Raw genomic sequence first — 18,595 nt, 5'->3', positions numbered from 1 at the left:
AGATAAAAGGTTAGTTTCCTAGGCTGGCTGCTACAGATTGTGGGTAAGAATTTTTATGTATTATCTGGCCCTTATCTGTTTATACATTCAGTCTCTCAAGGTCTTGAGAGGTTTGTTAGTGAAATCTGGATGAACCTTGAGAAGATTGTCAGTGAAAGCTAGAGAGATGAGGAGGAAATTGTTATTGGAAGGTAGAAAAAAGATGACCCGGCTAAGTTGTACCAAAAGGTTTAGCAACATCCTCGCCTGTGATTAACATGAAAAATAGAAGATATAGCAAATAAACTAGTGGATCTGGCTAAGGAGATCTCCTGAAAGAATGCTGAAAGTGTCAACTGGTTTCTTTTACTTACTGATGACAAAATATAGCTATGTTTAATTTTGCAGCAACATTTAGAGGAAGTATAAAGAGCTCCAGTCAGTCTTTTCAAGCAGCAAAGCATCCTCAGAGTGTAAAGGTCAGTGTAAAGGTCAAATCAAGGGTGCAATCAGGAAAACAGTGTCTCAGAACATAGAGGAAGCCAACAGTGTGACTTTAAATATTTTTTTTTAAGGCCTCAGGAAGATGTAAGATGGTGCCTCATGAACCATTTCAGACCAATAGATAATAGGCCTTTAAAGGACCTTAAGACTCAAAGACTCATCTCTGTGGTCCACAAGTCTTCAGACTGCAAGGAACTGCAGTGACGAGTCTGTGCCCACGAAAGACACTGAGACACCTGAGGAATCGCTGTGTGGATCTCAGAACTGAAATCCTAAATCACAATGGACAGTGGCATTTTTCCACTTAAAGATTGTATCTGAGGCAGTTTAATATTAAAATCATTAGTATTCAAAGAGAACATTTTCAATCACAAATTTAGACTGTATAGAGAGTGGCATTAAATTGTAGGGTTTAACGCAGCATATGTATCTTCTCAGTAGTGGTACTTTAGATGGATGCAAAGTGAAGTGAGTGAAGTCACTCAGTCGTGTCTGACTCTTTGCGACCTAACCAGGCTCCTCCGTCCACGGGATTCTCCAGGCAAGAATACTGGAGTGAGTTGCCATTTCCTTCTCCAGGGGATCTTCCCGACCCAGAGACTGAACCCAGGTCTCCTGCATTGTAGGCAGACACTTTACCATCTGAGCCACCAGGGAAGATCAAAGTGAGGAAGATATAAATGGGGACACAATTTACAGAGGAAAACAAACAGACCTTATAATAAACAGTACAGAAACTCTGGTTTCTAAACTCTGAGCTGGGAAGGTACCTGGGATTGTTTAAGTTCAAGTATAGAAGCTGGCCATTAGCCCTGCTCCAGTGAGGAGCTGGAAGTAAAATGAAATCGTTGAGTTTAAACGTAGTAAAACTGTTGGTTTTCAGTCTGTGTGTTTCTGATTTTGTCTGTTTTCTAGGAAGCTTTCCCATTTCTAAGAGAAAGAGGTGGTGGTGGTTTAGTCGCTAAATCGTATCCGACTCTTACGACCCCTTGGACAGTAGCCCACCAGGCTCCTCTGTCCATCGGATTCTCCAGGCAAGAATACTGGAGTGGGTTGCCATTCCCTTCTCCAGTGGATCTTCCCAACCCAGGAATCGAACCCACATCTCCTGCATTGCAGGCAAATTCTTTCCCGACTGAGCTTAACCCACAGATGGAAGGATCAGAGCAAAGAGGCGAACTTACGTGATCAAGTCAAGGACTGGCCTATTTCAGTCACAGTCCTGTTTGTGGATTATGAATCTTTTCAGAATGTAACTAAGTTCTGTATCCACTGTCCAGGGGGAAATAAAGGTACAGAAAGAACTTGGCATACAGTGCCCATTCATGGACCCCCATGTCCATGAATCTCTCGGCCAAATATATTAGGATAAATACAAACAACAGAATTCCATAAAGCAGTTAAAATAATGAACTTCATGTTCTATACTTTGAAATGGAAAAAGAAATATCTAAAGGGTTCAAGAAGTAGACCATAGTTGCATTTAAGTAATATAATCCTGTTTATAGAAAAGCAAACATTTATATTATATATAAAACAACAGTAACAGATTTTTTTATTCTAAGTTATTTAACTTATATTATCAAATTTAATCCCCCTGCCTCAACAACCCTATAGAGCTTACCAGGTGGCACTAGTGAAAAAGAATCTACCTGCCAATGCAGGAAACAGGTTCAATCCCAGGGTTGGTGAGATCCCCTGGAGAAGGAAATAGCAACCCATTCCAGTGTTCTTGCCTGGAAAATTACAAGGACAAAGGAGCCTGGTGGGCTAGAGGGGGTTGCAAAGAGTCAGAAACGACTGAGCATGCACGCATGCCCAACAACCCTATAAATTAGGTACTATAATTATACCTATTTTGCAAATGAGGAAACCAAGTCTTGGGGAATTAAGTAGATTGCCTGAAATTATATAGCTAGGTGTGGGTATAGGCAGTTTCCAAACCCAGAAGGAGACACACACACACACTCAAGCTGGAAGCCACATGAGATTAGGAAACTCTGGCATATTTAGCATCAAGGTCAGGGCCAGGAACAGTGCAGGAGATCAATAAAGATGTGCTGATCGAGGAAAGAACCAAAATGCTAACAGTGGTTATCTATGAAGGGAAAGGATAAAGTGGCCCTTTTATTTTCTGCTCTGTTTTTTATTTGGATTTTTTTGAGTATGTTGGTGAAACATTGTCAGCGTTTAATAAATAGCTATGTGCATCCCTCATGCATACAGGCGTGTTCACGGGACTAACTCTCACCAAAGAGAAGCAGGTAGAAATAATGTGTCTCCTTTAGTCTGACTTCCCTGGTGGCTCAGATGGTAAAGCGTTTGTCTACAATGTGGGAGACCCGGGTTCAATCCGTGGGTTGGGAAGATCCCCTGAAGAAGGAAATGGCAATCCACTCCAGGACTATTGCCTGGAAAATCCCATGGACAGAGGAGCCTGGTAGGCTACAGCCCATGGGATCGCAAAGAGTTGGACATGACTTCACTTTCACTTTAGTCTGAGGCAGATATGAGACAAGGATGACTGGGGACCATTTTTCAGGTTGGAGGCTGAGCTTTCCCGCACTGAGGCTGCAGCTTTGTCTCTCTGTGTAATCTTGTAGGGTAAATAAATGAAGACGAATTTCAAGTTGTTGTTTATGACTCCCTGAATTATCTTGTTGGTTTATTTGTTTACTGTGTCAGTCTCCTAAGAGGAAAAGGCTTATCTATCCTGTACAGTGCTCTGTCCCTAGGCTCATGTGACTGCCACAGGAGAAAAGCCCTATAAATAGTGGAATAAATGAATCATTGAATGACTAAAGTCCTCTGGGTACCCAAGCATGGACAAAGCTGAAAGGGGTGATGGAGTTTTCCATAGCAACAGCCTAAGAGAATATCATTTTGGGGGTGAGAACTCATTTTGAGGACTCCAGCAGACACAGGCTAGGAGGAGCTGGTAAGGTGACACCATGTGACATTTTTTAAAACAATGTAATTCACAACTGCCACAGGAAGACTCAGCAGGATCACTGCTAATGCCTGCCTCTGGAAGCACCGTGTGATCCGTCAGGATACTGGTTATGGTTTAGTTACTGTAACAGATAGCAAATAAACAAGATGGTTTATTTCTCTCTTAGAAGTCTAGCAGGCAGGCAGCCCAGGAAAGTAATGGTCTTGGGACTCCTATTCCTTCTGTTTTTTATTTTCCTAAGGTCTTTTAGGATGTTGCCCTTATCTACATGACTGACGTGGAAGCCCACCACCATTATATGCATTCCAGCCTCAAAAAGGGGTAAAGAGGAAGGGGAGGGCATGCAGCTTTCTTTTGAGGATGTTACTGAGAGTGGTATATATCACTCAGGCTCACATTCCATTGGTGGGAACTTAGTCATGTGGCTACACCTGACTACAAGGGAGGCTGTGATATGTCATCTCTAGATAGAGAGTCATATGCCTCCCTAAAACCTGGACTACTGCTATAAGGAAGAAAGGAATAATGCATGCTAGGGGATAATTAGCAATCTTTCACCAGTGAGCAGGCATCATAGCTGATGCTGAGAAACTCTTTGTCCAAACCTTAATGGTCTATGTATGTGACTCCATTATTTATTATTTTTGACAAGCTGTGTCACAGATATGATAGTCATCCTCTAAAATGGCCTCTAGTGATTCCCACCTCCTGCTATTCAAATCCTTATATAACCCCTTTCTCTTGAGTCGTCTTCTTCAAGTGAATAGAATATTGATAGGCTGTACTTCTATGTGGAGATTACAAAAGATGTACTTCCATCTTCCTAGCATACTTTTTTTAAATTGCCTTCCCAGCTTGCATGTTTTGATGAAGGAAGTAGCCATGTTGGAGGGACTCATGTATCAAGAAACCATGGGTCGTCTCCAGAATATAGCCAACAAAGAACCGAGGCCCTCAGTCCAGCACCCCACAGAGAGAGAACTGAGTCCTGCCAATAGTCACTTAAGTCTGGCAGTGTATCATTCACTGGGCCAGCCTTCAGAAGAGGCCCCGGTCCTGGCCAACACCTTGACTGCAGTCTTACGAGAGACCCTAAGCAGAGGCTACAACTAAGCTCTGCCTAGACTCCTGGTGCCCAGAATCTGTGAGATACTGTGTGTTGTTTCAAGCCTTTCAGACTGTGGTATTTGTTATGCAACAAAAGGTAATGAATACAGAGGAATCTTTGCCAAGACCGTTGCCAAATGCTCTGGATCTAGCCTCTTAGGACTGCCATGCCTGTTCCTTCTGAGGTATGGTCCGTCTGTATTCCTGTGGTGTTGGAGAAGACTCTTGAGAGTCCCTTGGGCAGTAAGGAGATCAAACCAGTCAATCCTAAAGGAAATCAACCCTGAATATTCATTGGAAGGAATGATGCTGAAGCTCCAATACTTTGACTGCCTGATGTGAAGACATGACTCATTGGAAAAGACCCTGATGCTGAGAAAGACTGAAGGCAAGAGGAGAAGGGGACGACAGAGGATGAGATGGTTGGATGGCATCACTGACTCAATGGACGTGAGTTTGCGCAAACTCTGGGAGTTGGTGAAGGACAGAGAATCCTGGCATGCTGCAGTCCACGGGGTCACAAAGAGTCGGACATGATGGAGCGGCTGAACAAGACAAGATACCTGTTCCTCCTGAGGTATGGTCTTTCCATATCGTCAGTCCCTCAGTCCTCCACGTGACACACATCACTATCAGCTCTTTTCCATCAGACAGGCTCTCCTTTTCTCCTCAGCTCTGGCTTCCTCTACTCCCTACCCTTCTAGCTTTTTCTTTTTATTTCCTTTGAATAGTCACTTAGCACAACCTTCTATATGAGCTTAGATTTTGATAACAATACTCACAAAGATGCAAGGGGATGACTGCTAAGGCACTGGGAAGTTGAGATTGTCTCAGAGAAGGCAGGAGACTCAGGATACTGGGAAGGGCAGAGGGAGCCAGTTAGCAGCCTCTGACAGCTACCACCCTACCTCTGCCCAAACAGCTCAGGGTAGAGAGACATCCTGGTGTCGTCCCTGAGTCTTCTCCCACTCTTCATGATCCTTAACTCTGTCCTCCTTTTCTAGGCTGCTAGGTTTCCATTGAGTGTCCTTACTCATTAATGTATCATAGATAACTGTTGCTCCATTTGATCAGACATGCCCTCAGCTGTCTCCTCTGATAAATGAGAAGGTCAAACTGGATGATTTTAAAGTTCTCCTCAAACTCCAATGTGTTAAATTCTAAGTACCGGTTGGGGGGATTTATCTGGTCACAGAGTGCACCCTTGATCTTTCAAGGTTCTGGGGAACTCCTTGGGACCATGCCACAGTCAGCATCAACCTAGCTTTTTGTTGTCATTCACTAAGTGTTCTCCTACAGTACCCCAAATCAATGATGGACAGTTCAGGTTTGGAGGCAGAGAAAGAAGCTCAAGAGAAACAGGCTCAGAGAAAAATCTTTGAAGCTATTCTCATTTATGTTACAAGTGTCCCTGGAACTTATAATTCATAACATCTTTCTATAATTCCAAAGGTCAGAAATAAAATGAATAACATTTCAAAGAAATGTTACAAAATCATGCTTTGGTTTGAGAAACAGACCTGAGATGAGCCAGGAAAGATTTGGTGGAGAAAGAGAAGATGGGCTGAGGAGGATAGCCGAAAAGTCAGAGGAACTGAAGGCTCTGGGTTTAGATAAATATCTACAACTTCCTAAATTTTGGCCTCCACTGAAAAGCCCTAGGGCTCTGCATTTGCTTTAAAAAGGCTTTTTTTTTTTTTTTTTAAGCAAAACAAAGGCTTGAAGCAACTGTGTGTTTTAGAAATGCCATCTTTGCATTTCTGTAGCATGGAGTGTACCTGTATCTCCACTCATAGTGGTATAGTTTATACATGCCCCATGATAATTAGTTATTAATCATCCAATGACACTAGAAAACCAAACTGCTTATTTAGCTGAGTATTCCTTTGAAGGAAACAGATGTTGTTAAAAGTCATTGTCCCATGTGTAGGGGAAAATTCCACTAACATATGGAATATGATTGGTGATTCAAAAACGTAAATCTTCTGTGTGTATTCAAATACTATGATAAAAGGACAATTGTCTACATAATTGTATACCATGCACAGAAGAATCACGCTACAATTAAGACTATTGCTGTCTTTTCATCAGGAGTTAGAAGATTGTCAATTGAGTCTCTCGATTGGGTGAGGGATTTCAGCCAAGTGGCCTGTCCATTCTCTGTTTCCACAGAACAGCTTGTAGGTGGTAGGCTTGAATTTGCTCATTTCCACAGATTAATCTTATGCATTATTAAAGGTACAATCTTCTAAACTAGTGGTTCTCAAAGTTTAGCATGCATTGGAATCACCTGCAGGACTAATTAAAACACATTTTGCTGGGTCCTTTCCCCAGAGTTTCTGATTTAACAGTTCCAAGTTAACTTGGAACTGGACCCAAGAATCTGCATTTCTAACAAGTTCCCAAGTGAGGCCAATGCTGCTGGTCTGGGGACCACACTGTCTTGAACTCTCAGCTCTATGTAAAAATCGAAATGGTTTCCGAATGCTGGAGGTGGAGTTTGTGGACTGTTTGTGAAAGCAGAAATATTTAAGGCATAAAATAATTTAATATTGTTTTACCTGCAGTAACTTCTCTTTCCTTTGTGTTGTAATAGGAGGTTCATTATTTGCTTTTTACTTAGGCCTTTTATCACATTCATTTGTGTACCTGCCTTATCTCCTTTATGATTGTGAGCTCTTTGAAGGATTGTGTTCATCTTTGAATCCTCAATTAACCTTAGTCATCAAATAAAAGGTGAGTTGAATTTAGTTATGTATACATGTTTTGAATTTGTTTTGCCTGAGTTTTCTGCATCTAGTATTATAAATAACAAATGATGAATTAATTATGTGGCTCATATTCTTAATTATATATATCAACATAACTGACTTCAAGGCAATGATGTCTTTAAATTTAGCTAGGTCAAAGCTTGTAAATCTAAACAGTTACATTAACGTAACTATTGAAAAGTTGCTTTTACTTTTTAGTTCTGTCACTGTACTATGAAATTTCTATGCATATAAACAGGACTTGGCGATGTTCATCATGATACAGCATTTATGAAGATTGACACACCCAGAAATGTTATTTTCAAAAACCAGCCTTAAGAACATGTGAATACATTCTGATAATATTCTGCAGAGAGGCTAACTGATTTACCCCAAATTACTTTGCTCCTCTTCAATGCCTTTAACTATATATTTTCAAAACCTGGATTTCTAACAGCACTTGTCAGAATGCCAGGAATACCCATAGTACTGTTGTATCTTTAGTAGCCTTAATAAAATATATTTGGATTTTTTGGTTTACAGATTTTAGATTTGAAGCATTTCAGCTTGAGAAGAGCCTGTAAAGATCCTCCAAGTTCAACTTGTTGAGGTCTTCATCTCCCTGACTGCCTACTCATACTCAGCTTAGGTTTAAAAAGAAGAAACCATTAAAGAGAAGAACCAACCTGGGGTAAGGAAGGCACTTTCCAGGGGTCCATTCCAACTGAGAAAGTGATCAAGCCTTTTCCTTCAGCTTCTACACAGTGACCCTATTTCCACCCCTTTAGGAATGTCCTATCTAAACAGGATCTTCCAAATGTCTGTTATACCCCATGGTCCTGTTATTCCCTCTGATCTGCTTCCCTTTCCCCCACTTCAAGATCTCCATGCTACAGAAGCAAGGGGGCAGCTGCAGCCCTGTACCCAGCTTCCAGCTCCTAGCTGCTCAGGACGGGCGGGCCTGCTATTCACAAGCCTGAATAACAGTTTCTCCTTAGAAAACTCAGCAACCTTCTACTCGAAACCCAGACTCAGTGTAAAATCTGTCACGACAATGACTTTTCTTGGCAGTCGTCTGTGGTACTATGGAGAGATGACATGAACTTCATCAAGGATCAAACAGAGGAGAATAAAGACTTTGAGAGAAAATGAAGTCTGCATTAAATATAGGAACACTAACAAGGAATAAAAACAGCTAAATGCTTATAGGTCCTTAGCTCAATAAATAAAGAGCTGTGTTTATAAATTTAGGTAATTGTCTTTTTAATGCTTTTTACTAATTAAAATTTATCCAACTGGGTATTAACTCAAACCATAATCCTCTACCATATTTTACAATTTTACTCTTAATTGTGATGGAAATACTTTTCCACCACAATTGGAAGTAAAATGATGTTCACAAATCCACAGTAAACAGCAGTCATATACTGCAAAAATAAAACATGATTTGAATCTATAAATAGAACTCTAAATTTCACTCACTCACATGTAAAATTTAGACCAAGGAACATAAATGTCTATTAAAAAAACAATAGGTTTTAAATAACCAGAGTTTAGAATCCTGTCACGTCCTGCATAATAGAGAACAAAATAAAATAATAGGCAAATATACACCAAGAAAAGGAAGAAAGACATACAATACAAAATGAGTTTCCATGCTAGAGATGGACACAGATATATCAAAGATATGTGGCAACCACAAGCAGAGACATACAGAATATAAGAATAAAACTTGCAAAGGCAGAAATAAGAGAAATAAGCTTTCATGGTACCTTACACAGAGCTTTAGGAAATTGCTACTGAACACTTTTCAAATTAAGACATGTTTTCCCAACTGTAAGAATAAATGAAGATTTACCTTATATACTTGTGCCTTGTGAATTGGCTGAAATTAAGCTGAGGGCTAGATGTTTTTCACCCATGTTTTAGATTATGCTAAACACAAAATCATTAGAAAGCAACCATGCAACTGAACAGTTTAACCTTTTTTAACTTTGTATTAAAAAATTTTAATACACTTATTTTTTAACCTTGTATTAAAAAATCAGGTGACATCTAGATATAGCCTTAGACCTCAGAAAATTTTAGTATATTTTTGATGTTATTGTTTTGGCAAATAATGAAAAAAATAGTTTTGCTATAAAACAAACTTTCATGTTACAGTGGGCAGACCAAATATTCATCATGCTGAAACAACTTTTTGAGAACTGAAACCCTGCAGATTTTTCATATACAGACATTCCCAACTTATGATAGCTCGACACTAATATTTTCATTTTCTGATGGTGTGAAAGTGATATACATTCAGCAGATACCAAACTTCAGATTTTGCTCTTTTCCTGGACTAGCACTGTGCTGTAGGATATTCCTGTGATGCTGGGCCAGGCAGTGAACCACCGTCACCAGAGAGCCAGACAATCACCAGAGTAAACAAACAAAACGCAATCATCCTGTACCTACACAACCATTCTGCTGTTCACTTCAGTACAGGATCGAATAAACTGCCTGAGACAATCAACACCTTATTATAAAATAGCCTTTGTGCTAGATGATTTTGCCCCGTTGTAAGTACTCTGAGCATGTTTAAGGTAGCCTAAGCTAAGCTAGGTTAGGTGTATTAAACGCAATTTCAATTTATGATATTTTCAACTCATGATGAGTTTATAGGGAGGTAACCTCATTATAAGTCAAGGAAGATCTGTATCCAACTAGGAACTTGATTTATTTCCCCTGAATTGAATTTTGGCATTAGGTAGACAATCAAAATCTATTAGTTAATATAGTTTATTATGTGTTGTGCAGAAACGACTGCAGTTCACATGCATGGGTTGAATTATGAATTAAGTGTCAAATACCCTGTTGGGGATTATGCTTCAGCATAATTGCTAAAGACATGGAAGGAGAAGTATATAAAGTCTAGAAAGGGAAGTCATCAAAATGTCAGCATGAAAATGAATACTATTTCAATCATCACATGCAAATCTTCAGTTGATAAAAAATTGTTAACAGTGAAACTATTTTTAAAAAGTTTAAGATTGTCCATAACTGTTTGATTACCTCTTTGCTGAACAATATCACTTATTCGTTATAGAAAGGACCATTATATAAGTTATTTTACAGTGTCCATAAATTAATTTGAACAATGCAGACTCTTTAAAAACAGCCGAGGAGCAATTAACACAAGGATCTTTATGCAAAAATGTGCTGAGTCTGAACACCAGAGAAAAACTTACTGTTTACACATATATTGAATTGCTACATGAATTAGGTCACCATCAGAGTGGCCCAATAATGAAACCTGTCATTTTGGTGTATTAATCTAAATCTATGTCTCATTAGCAACATTCACCTTTCTATCAGCTGTTTTCCTTATCCGTTCCTAGTTTATTACACTATTTTGGCACATGTTTTCATTTCAGAGCTGCCCTTGGTCTCATCATACTCTTTTAAGTTCCCCATTACACATTAGTATGACTTGCTTTGAGTGGCCCTCAGTTTGGTACATTAGCAAAGCATAATTACAATTATCATAAAACAAAGCTTAAGCTTTGAATCTGATTCCTCAATCGACGATTTTCTAGTGAGACAGTGTTAGTTTATACAACTAGTCATTATTTAACGTGGTGAGCTAACACAAATAAAAGTAGTTCGCAATTTTTGAGCTCTGAACAACTTAGTAGGTGTTAATGTAGGCAAGCGACCGCTTTAGTGACATTCTGTGAAACTCTCACAGTAGACCCAAAACAAATGGGAAAGACGCTGCTTTAAACTGAATACCTACAGTCTAGAAGTATTAGGATAGAAATTGTGGCGAAAAACTGCCTTTTCTACAAATACTCTTTGACATGGGTTTCTGCCAGAAGCAATCTCATCAATATTAATTTTTCAAATAGGTATGTGTTATTAGGTTGAAGGAAAATAAAGCCACATATACAACAGTGAAAAGACTAATACAATGGTGAATAATGCAGTTGTATTTTAACATAATTTACTTCCATTACCAAAACTATTCCAAGTTAGTGGTCAGCTAAAGGTAAATTTGCACAATTATTCCTCAAGAAAAGCAGAAAACTATCGAGTTGTTAACAAGTTCAGAAACATGTCACTCCAAATTACCTAAATTAGTGATGACTCAGTTTCTCCATGTTCTCACATTTTCAAATGGTTCATTTATCAGCTGTGTTAAACTTAATCACATCACACTTATTTTAGAACTTTCTGAAATATCTTTATATTATATACATAACAGAAACACCTTTATATTATATTTGCATGCCACTAAAACAGTTGCTTAAAAAATATCTATTGACACTTGAAGCCATCATTAACATAGTTTCTTCAATTGGTTTTTAAAACTCAGTTGAATTGGGTTCTGGGGTCTTTAAGTAAAGCCTTGAATCCAGTTGGTGGATTCACCTGGATTCAAACTCTTTTTGGATGATGGCTAAGTTCCAAATAAAAACTAAAGTTTAGTTTACATTAACAGTAATTTGCTTCTGAACTTTAAAATTTGAATTTCATTAAAATTTCTGCTAAGTGTGCTTAATTTACATATTTTATGCATATTTCTTGCATACTGATGTATTTTAAAATAATTTTTGGAAGTCCTAAGTGGTTAATACCATAGTAGGTTGCAGTTCAATAAAACAAATGAAGCATGCAGCAGCAGTTCACATTTTAACAGCTTATATAAGCTGATACATTTCTTCACTGCCCAATTTGTATTTCTGAGCATTTATCAGCTTATTTTTCAGTATAAACATGAAATGCTTTCCTACACTTGGATAATAATATCACTTTATTGTGACTTCCTGGCTTCTACTTGAATAATGGCATAGAATTTTTTTCTAAAGTAATTGAAATAGATTTGCACTGATAGGAAGGAACAGTCTTTCAGCTGTACCTTTGATCTAGAGCCTGTACTTTTACCAAGCTTTTAAAATCTGCAGGTTCAACTATGTAAAAACATAAGAAAGTGATCTGTCATCAGATGACTTCATTCTACCTAAATTATAAATATTGTATTTTTATATAAATTCCATATATTTTACCTTTCTCTTCACCATCACAAAGGCATAAGAAAACTGTCTTCAACACCTTATCTGTTTAGATACTAAATTTCATACATTTTACCTTTTTTTTTTCTTAATGACAAAGTTAAAGTTACAAAGAAACTTTATCTTCAACACTTCATCTGTTTGAATACTAAACAATCATAGCTGTCAATAATCTAGTAGATTCACTACAGTATTGTCAGTTGTATTTCTTTACCAACGGCATTCTCTTTCACATTAAAAGAATCATTTCAAGCCTAAAGGAAGCCCTTGGTGTTTTCACTCTCTAACAAGGATTCCTCTTTTCCTACCATCTGCCAAAAAACCTTTCTGGCTCTGAAGTCAATCCCAGGGCATGGTTCAGGTGTGAGAGTTTCTGTAATTCTTCCTAGAAATGATTCTCAAGAATCTTGATGTAGATTAAGATCACACATTAGATGTATATTAGTGTTACTGTGCAGCGTCTTTATTACTATCACTTGCAAACTGTCATAGCCTTGAGAATTTAGGCAGCTCAAACTGCCCTTCCCAGGTAAAGAATTCCAGTCTGTCACTGAATAATTCCCAAATCTCTAATGAGAATAACTGGTTCTAAGACCAATTCCCATAATGATTTTAGTAGTTATTACCTTGTCCCAAATTACAAAGTAAAAAATGCTATTTCTTAGGAGTGTAAAAGTAATTTTCATCTCAATTATGTTGCTGGTTGAGTTTTACTTGATACATCAGGTCCTGGAGCACAACCCTCCTGCTTTTCAAGAACTTATCCCTAAGTTTGACTTCAAACAAAAGGCAAGGGAACACAGTGTGTTAACTGTGAAATCCTATCAGTTTATATACACCTCTACTACCATGAAAAAAACTATTTAGTTCCATGGAAATTTGGCATTAATGATGCCAGTCAATTTAACACTGACAAAACTGAGAACAATTTCTGTTCTTTGCTAGTTCTAAGTCAGAAATTGAGGTTTCAGTTTCAGGTTAAAAACTCAAACAGTTGTAAACTTCACATTTAAAATTTCACATTTTAGAGACAGGTGAAAAACCTAGAGATGAGTATTCTCGGCTCCTTCCTGAGAAAAATCTTAGTCTACTGCAGTGATCGAAAAAATAAAGTCCCAAGACACAAAAGGGAGCTAAACTTCCAGGCCTAGGGAGAAATCCCAAAGTGGCTATTGTGAAACAATACTGGTACGATTTCCACAGCAAAAGAATTAAGAAGAGAACAAGCAAGACAAGGTTGTGTATCATGACGGGGCTGAAATACAGGAGAGGCGGTTCTTCCCGGGGCAAAGACCCACCTGAAAAAGGGCCCCCAGTTACTCGGTAACTGTCCAGAATCTCATCTTGAACAGATCCTTGAGTTACTAGCACTTCTGCAGACCGCAGCATGGCCGGCTGCCAGGAGGAAGCCCAGTTTACCTGTGAACTCTGAGTACCAACAACCAGAAACACACAGGCAATTCACCAGATAAAAAGGTCGCGTACTATACGTACAGCAGGTATCTTATCAACTTTTAAAAGAAGCCCGACAAGTCCTGAGGCCGCGCGAGAAACTCAAGGTGTGATGGGAAAATCCTACCCTAACCTCTTAACCACAAAACTGACCCTGCCCTCCTACTTTCCGCATCTTTGCGCCCAACTTAAGTGACCAGAACCTTCCAAACTAGAGAAGCCTCGGACATAGGCAAGCCCACAGCAGCCTTCAAATTCCTGGCGAAACCTGACCGCTTTGTAAAGCCTCCCGGAAGAAGAAAAGATCAAGCGAGACCGGCTCAGCGGGGTCTTGCCGAGGTGACCCCGGAGTTAACGTATTTATTTTCACGCTGCAACTGCTGATTGCTTTACAGAGACAATTCATGCTGTAGCTCTGCATGGAGCTGAGGACAAAAGTAACATTTTAATTAATGTTATTATAATTATTAAGAAAGCTATTAAATAACCTGTACAGAGCCCGGCCGAGTCCTAGCAAAAAACTCGAGCACTATTTCAAATCTCTCAAGGTCCTTCCGTTTTGATTTCAGTAGCGTCTGCTGTACACAAAGGTCAGCCCAGGGTGGATCCCCCTAAATGCAGGTCTCCCAGATTGGGGGGAAATGGTTGAGAGCCTCTTTTTCCTGGCGCCGAGCTCTCAACTCTACCACCCCTGCTCCTCCCGGATACAGGGTCCCGTCCACAGGCCGGCCAGGGAGTTGGAGGCCTGGCGTCGCTCTGGGAGGAAGGCAAGCAGGAAGAGGCAAGTGCCTCTGTTAGGACTCCCCTTGGCCGGCTGCCCACAGGCGCCCCCCCCCCCCCACCTCGCCCAACCTCCCCGAAGAGGTGCTGGGTAGGGAGCCCGAGGCAGGAGAGGTCTCGAGTAGCCCCTAGATGGGCTTACAGGTCCCGCGGGTCCTCCCGCTTTACTCCGGCCTCAGCAACTTTGAGCTTCTTATTCTGGTGCGTCTTGACGTGCTTGGCGAGGTGGTCGCTGCGCATGAAGCGCTTGCCGCACTCGGGGCAGGCGAAACGCTTCTCGCCCGTGTGAGTCCGCAGGTGCCGCTGCAGCTCGTCCGAGCGCGTGAAGCTTTTACCGCAGAAGAGCCAGTTGCACACAAAGGGCCGCTCGCCCGTGTGCCAGCGCAGGTGCGCCTTCAGGTGCGACGTCTTGCCGTACACCTTGCCGCAGCCCGGCACGTGGCACACGTGCTGCTTCTTCTTGCCCGGCTCTGCCTCCGGGGCGCCGCCCGCTGCTTGGCAGTTGGGGCAGCGGCAGCGGCGGCACCTCCTGGCCGTGGCCGCCAGGGGGGCCTTGGTTTGCAGCAGCGCAGCGATTTGGCTCTGGTACTGCGCGAAGTCCGACGGGCCCAACACCAGGCCCCGCTGCAGCGCGGCAGCGGCAGCTGCAGCGGCGGCCGCCGAAGCGGGGAAGCGCGGCGCGTGGGGGGCCCCGGCGCAGGGGCCAGAAAGGCTGCCCCCTGGAACCCCCGAGGTTCCCGGACCGCTGCCGGCCTGCGGGATACTCCACCACGGGAGGTCGTCGGGGGCCGAGTTGGGGGACAGCTGGCGGCACGTGGGCGGCGGTGGCGGAGGCGGCGGGGGCAGCAAGTTGGAGTAGCCGGGGGGCAGCGCGGCCTGGGCCGCGTAGGGCACGTAGGCGGGCGCGCAGCTGGCGGGCAGCGCCGCCATGCTCGAGGGCAGCATCTTGACCGGCGAGAACTCGTAGGGGTACGAGGGGTCGGCAGGGGGTGTAAGCGGCAGCTCGTGCGCCGCCCCGAAGGACGGCTGCAGGTGCGATTTCTGTGGTGTCAGCCCCAGGCTGGGGTGCGGGGGCGGCAGCGCGCCGGGCGAGTGCGCCGGCATGTCAGCGGTCCACGGGTGAAAGAGCCTGGAGGGCGAGCCCAGCGCGGGGTCGTAGGACACCTGCAGGAAATCCGGGGGCGCCGTGGCGCCCGGCTGGCCGATACGGCTACAGGTGGCGGCTAGCAGCGCCAGGGGCGAATGCTTGCCCAGGTCCGGGGAGGCGCTGGGGGTGCGGTCCTGCATAGGCGGCGGCAGGGGAGGGCGGAGAAGAGACAAAAGGTTAAGCGCTCCAAGCGCGGTCTCCGGGTCGGCCCGCCTCCCGCACGCCGGCTGTAATACCGCCGCCCCTCCCCTGTCCCGGCTGTCCCTCCCCTGGCCGCCGCACCCTGCGCACGCACCCACCAGTTAGGGGAAACTTTTGGTGCCCTCGCTACCTGGAGGCAGAAAGCGCGAGCGCTTCCTGTTAAACTACTTGGTGCAGAGAGTTGCTATCCAGTCTCAGAGGAAGCAGGCACAAAGTAGGAGGGGAGAGAGATCCGACGGGCCACTCCTGACTCCGCGGTCAGAAAGGGTCTGGAAACACCCATAGCCCGGCTGCTCATCTACCTTCCCTCCCATCTTTTAAGCTCTCATTTCCACTCTACTCTCGCGCTCCTCCTCCGCCCGCCCCAGGAGGGCCCAGCGCGGTGAGCTGGGGCCGGTTCTCAGCCAGAGGCGCACCTCCGAACGACCCCCGCAAACGCGCATCCCTACCCCCAGAGGCCACACTCTTGACACCAAGGTTGGGTGTGAAGTTGGTACGGGCACCCCTAGGTCTCACTTCATTGACACCCACCTAGCGGGATTCTCTTTGAAATTCAGGAGGCACAGAGTACCAGGAAAGATCCAGACACGACCCTTCCCACCTTTCCCTCGCCCGCCTCCAAGCCCAGCCCTGACCTGGAGGAAGGCCTGCAGCGAGTCGTTCCGGAGGACGGCCACGGCGGCCATGGCTACGGCTTGCGGGCCGCTGGCTGCGGAGCAGGGCGCTGCTGAGGCATGGAGACCCGAGGGCGAGGACGAAGGGCCGCCTAGCGTCCCTTCCCGGCTCCCGCCCTGCGCGCTGGGGCCCTCCCTGCCCGCGCCCCTCGCCGCACCCCGCTCGCTCGCCCAGCGCGCGGTCTGAGCGCTTCAGGATCACCTCCAAGAATTTGATAAGGACTTTGCTGGGCCGCCAGCCAGTCAGAGGGAAGATTTATGGCTTTGAAGTTTGCCGCTACCCAATCATCAAAGAATAGCGGCTCTTTCAGAAGCGAAAGCAAATCCTTTGAATCCACAAAGCTCCTATGGTGTGTTTGTTGGTCTGGATAAAAGAACTGATTATTAGGGGGGATGGGAAGGGAGGAGATAAAGGCGGGACAATTAATGAAGTAATCACTATGTGGGAAATGTATATACACAAATAATTGGATTTTCCTGATCAAAGGGGGCCTTGCCGCCTGGAGACCCGCGCTTGGGTTGCTTGAGACACTCGATCTCCCTCTTCCCCCTACTCCATTGCAATTAAAGATTTGCACCGAGGCAGCGCCCAAAGTGACAAAGTGTCTTTGTTATCTCCAGAGAAATCTGCCTTCGGCTTCCAGGCGCGGGACTTGGAGACGAAGATGAGGGTAATTCTCTTCTCCCAACGTACTTAACGCCCTACAGCCGGACAGCAGACGCAGAGGACCGAGCACATCCTCACTCCGAGCACACCTTGGACCCGAGGGAGCCCCGCACCCAGCTGCCGCGTGCTCCCGCCTCCATCTCCAACCGGGCGGCAGCCGAGAGGCCGGCAGCTCTGTGACCCTGGGCGGGGCGGGGCGGCCGCCTAGGGCGCAGGATAGTAGCGCACACGCTCCAGTGCCTCCCGCCTCACTTGCGACGTTCCTCCTGGCGATCTGGAAGTTCTCGGGCCACAACTTTTGCAAATAGTGAGCCTGGGAAAATCCCAAGCCGTGATTACCGCCGAAGCCAAGCTTGGCAGGACACCCAGGGCAACCCGAGGGAAAAATATTTGCTATCTCGGTTTTCTCTCTCTGGGCAGGGCCCTGACCTCTATGCTGCTGCTGCTGCTGCTGCTAAGTCGCTTCAGTGGTGTCCGACTCCGTGCGACCCCATAGGCCCCCCTGAAACCCCCAGAGTTACTAGAAATCCCCGCCGCCGCGCTAAGGCCCGCCGGGCGAGTGCGCCCTCTCGCAAACTGCACTCACCTGCAGGGAACTACCGGGAGAAAACAGTAGGGCGCCGGGGAGAAAGCCTGTAGGTGCTGTCGTTGAGCGAACCAGAGATTGTACGAGGGTGGCTCTCTAAGTGGAAAGAAAAGTCCGTAAAGACTGTTGTTCCTGTCACCTTTGTAAAGAAAAAGTTCTTCAGTCTCGGGACATGCTTCCTTGGGGTCAGGAAAACGCTCCCCACAGTGTATTCTCCCCCAAACCTTCGCTGCCAGCCATTGCCCAGCCGAGGAGGGACAGCTGGCTATCTTCCTGCCTCCGGCCCAGGGCGCGTCCTGCGGGGGCCGTCCGGACACCCAGATCTCCTCACCTGGTAGGGCAGGCAGTGTCCTCACCGCGTTGGAAGGCATTAGGGGCCGGGAATAGCCGCTGAGGCCTCCCGCCGGCGGCCACGGTCCGTGTGACCGCTCAGCAGAGTGGGCCTCCTGGGCTGGGCCTACTCCGCTCCGCGTGCAACCTCCGGGTACGCCGCCTCCTCCCTGCGAGGCCGCGGACCGTGCAGTGATCCTCTGAACCATCTTGCATCCAGCCTTCCTGGGTACGGTTCTCTCGGTACCGCAGGAGACTTACATGAGAAGTCGGATCAGGTGGTCCAACTTGCTGTGCGGCGCCAGCAGTTAGCCCAACACCAACTTCTGATTCGGAGTCTGGGCCGTGTGTCGGTGCCCTCTGCACTCGGCAATGGCACCGCACTCCAGTACTCTTGCCTGGAAAATC

The 18,595-nt window shown here is 44.6% G+C and overlaps 1 protein-coding gene and 1 long non-coding RNA gene across 3 annotated transcripts in view; one reads left to right on the top strand and one right to left on the bottom strand.

Moving 5' to 3' along the window:
• Window positions 1–16,984, bottom strand: part of SP5 (Sp5 transcription factor) — a 72,277-nt gene extending 55,293 nt beyond the window's left edge. Inside the window, exons 1-2 of one of the 2 annotated variants that reach the window (XM_018064446.1) lie at window positions 16,566–16,984; window positions 14,123–15,863 (exon numbers count right to left, since the gene is read on the bottom strand). In XM_018064446.1, coding sequence (XP_017919935.1) covers window positions 14,721–15,863; window positions 16,566–16,616 — 1,194 coding nt within the window. In that variant the 5' untranslated portion in view covers window positions 16,617–16,984 and the 3' untranslated portion in view covers window positions 14,123–14,720. Of the gene's footprint in view, window positions 1–14,122; window positions 15,864–16,565 lie in introns of those variants that run through there. The other variant, XM_013968933.2, reaches the window with a different exon arrangement.
• LOC106502796 lies at window positions 5,030–7,859 on the top strand. Its single transcript, XR_001296454.2, has 3 exons — window positions 5,030–5,120; window positions 7,167–7,279; window positions 7,837–7,859. It is a non-coding gene; the product is annotated as an uncharacterized LOC106502796 (long non-coding RNA).

The sequence above is a fragment of the Capra hircus genome, chromosome 2, assembly GCF_001704415.2.
Source record: "Capra hircus breed San Clemente chromosome 2, ASM170441v1, whole genome shotgun sequence".
NCBI classification, from domain to species: Eukaryota; Metazoa; Chordata; class Mammalia; order Artiodactyla; family Bovidae; genus Capra; species Capra hircus.
This window is presented reverse-complemented; position numbering and strand designations above follow the sequence as displayed.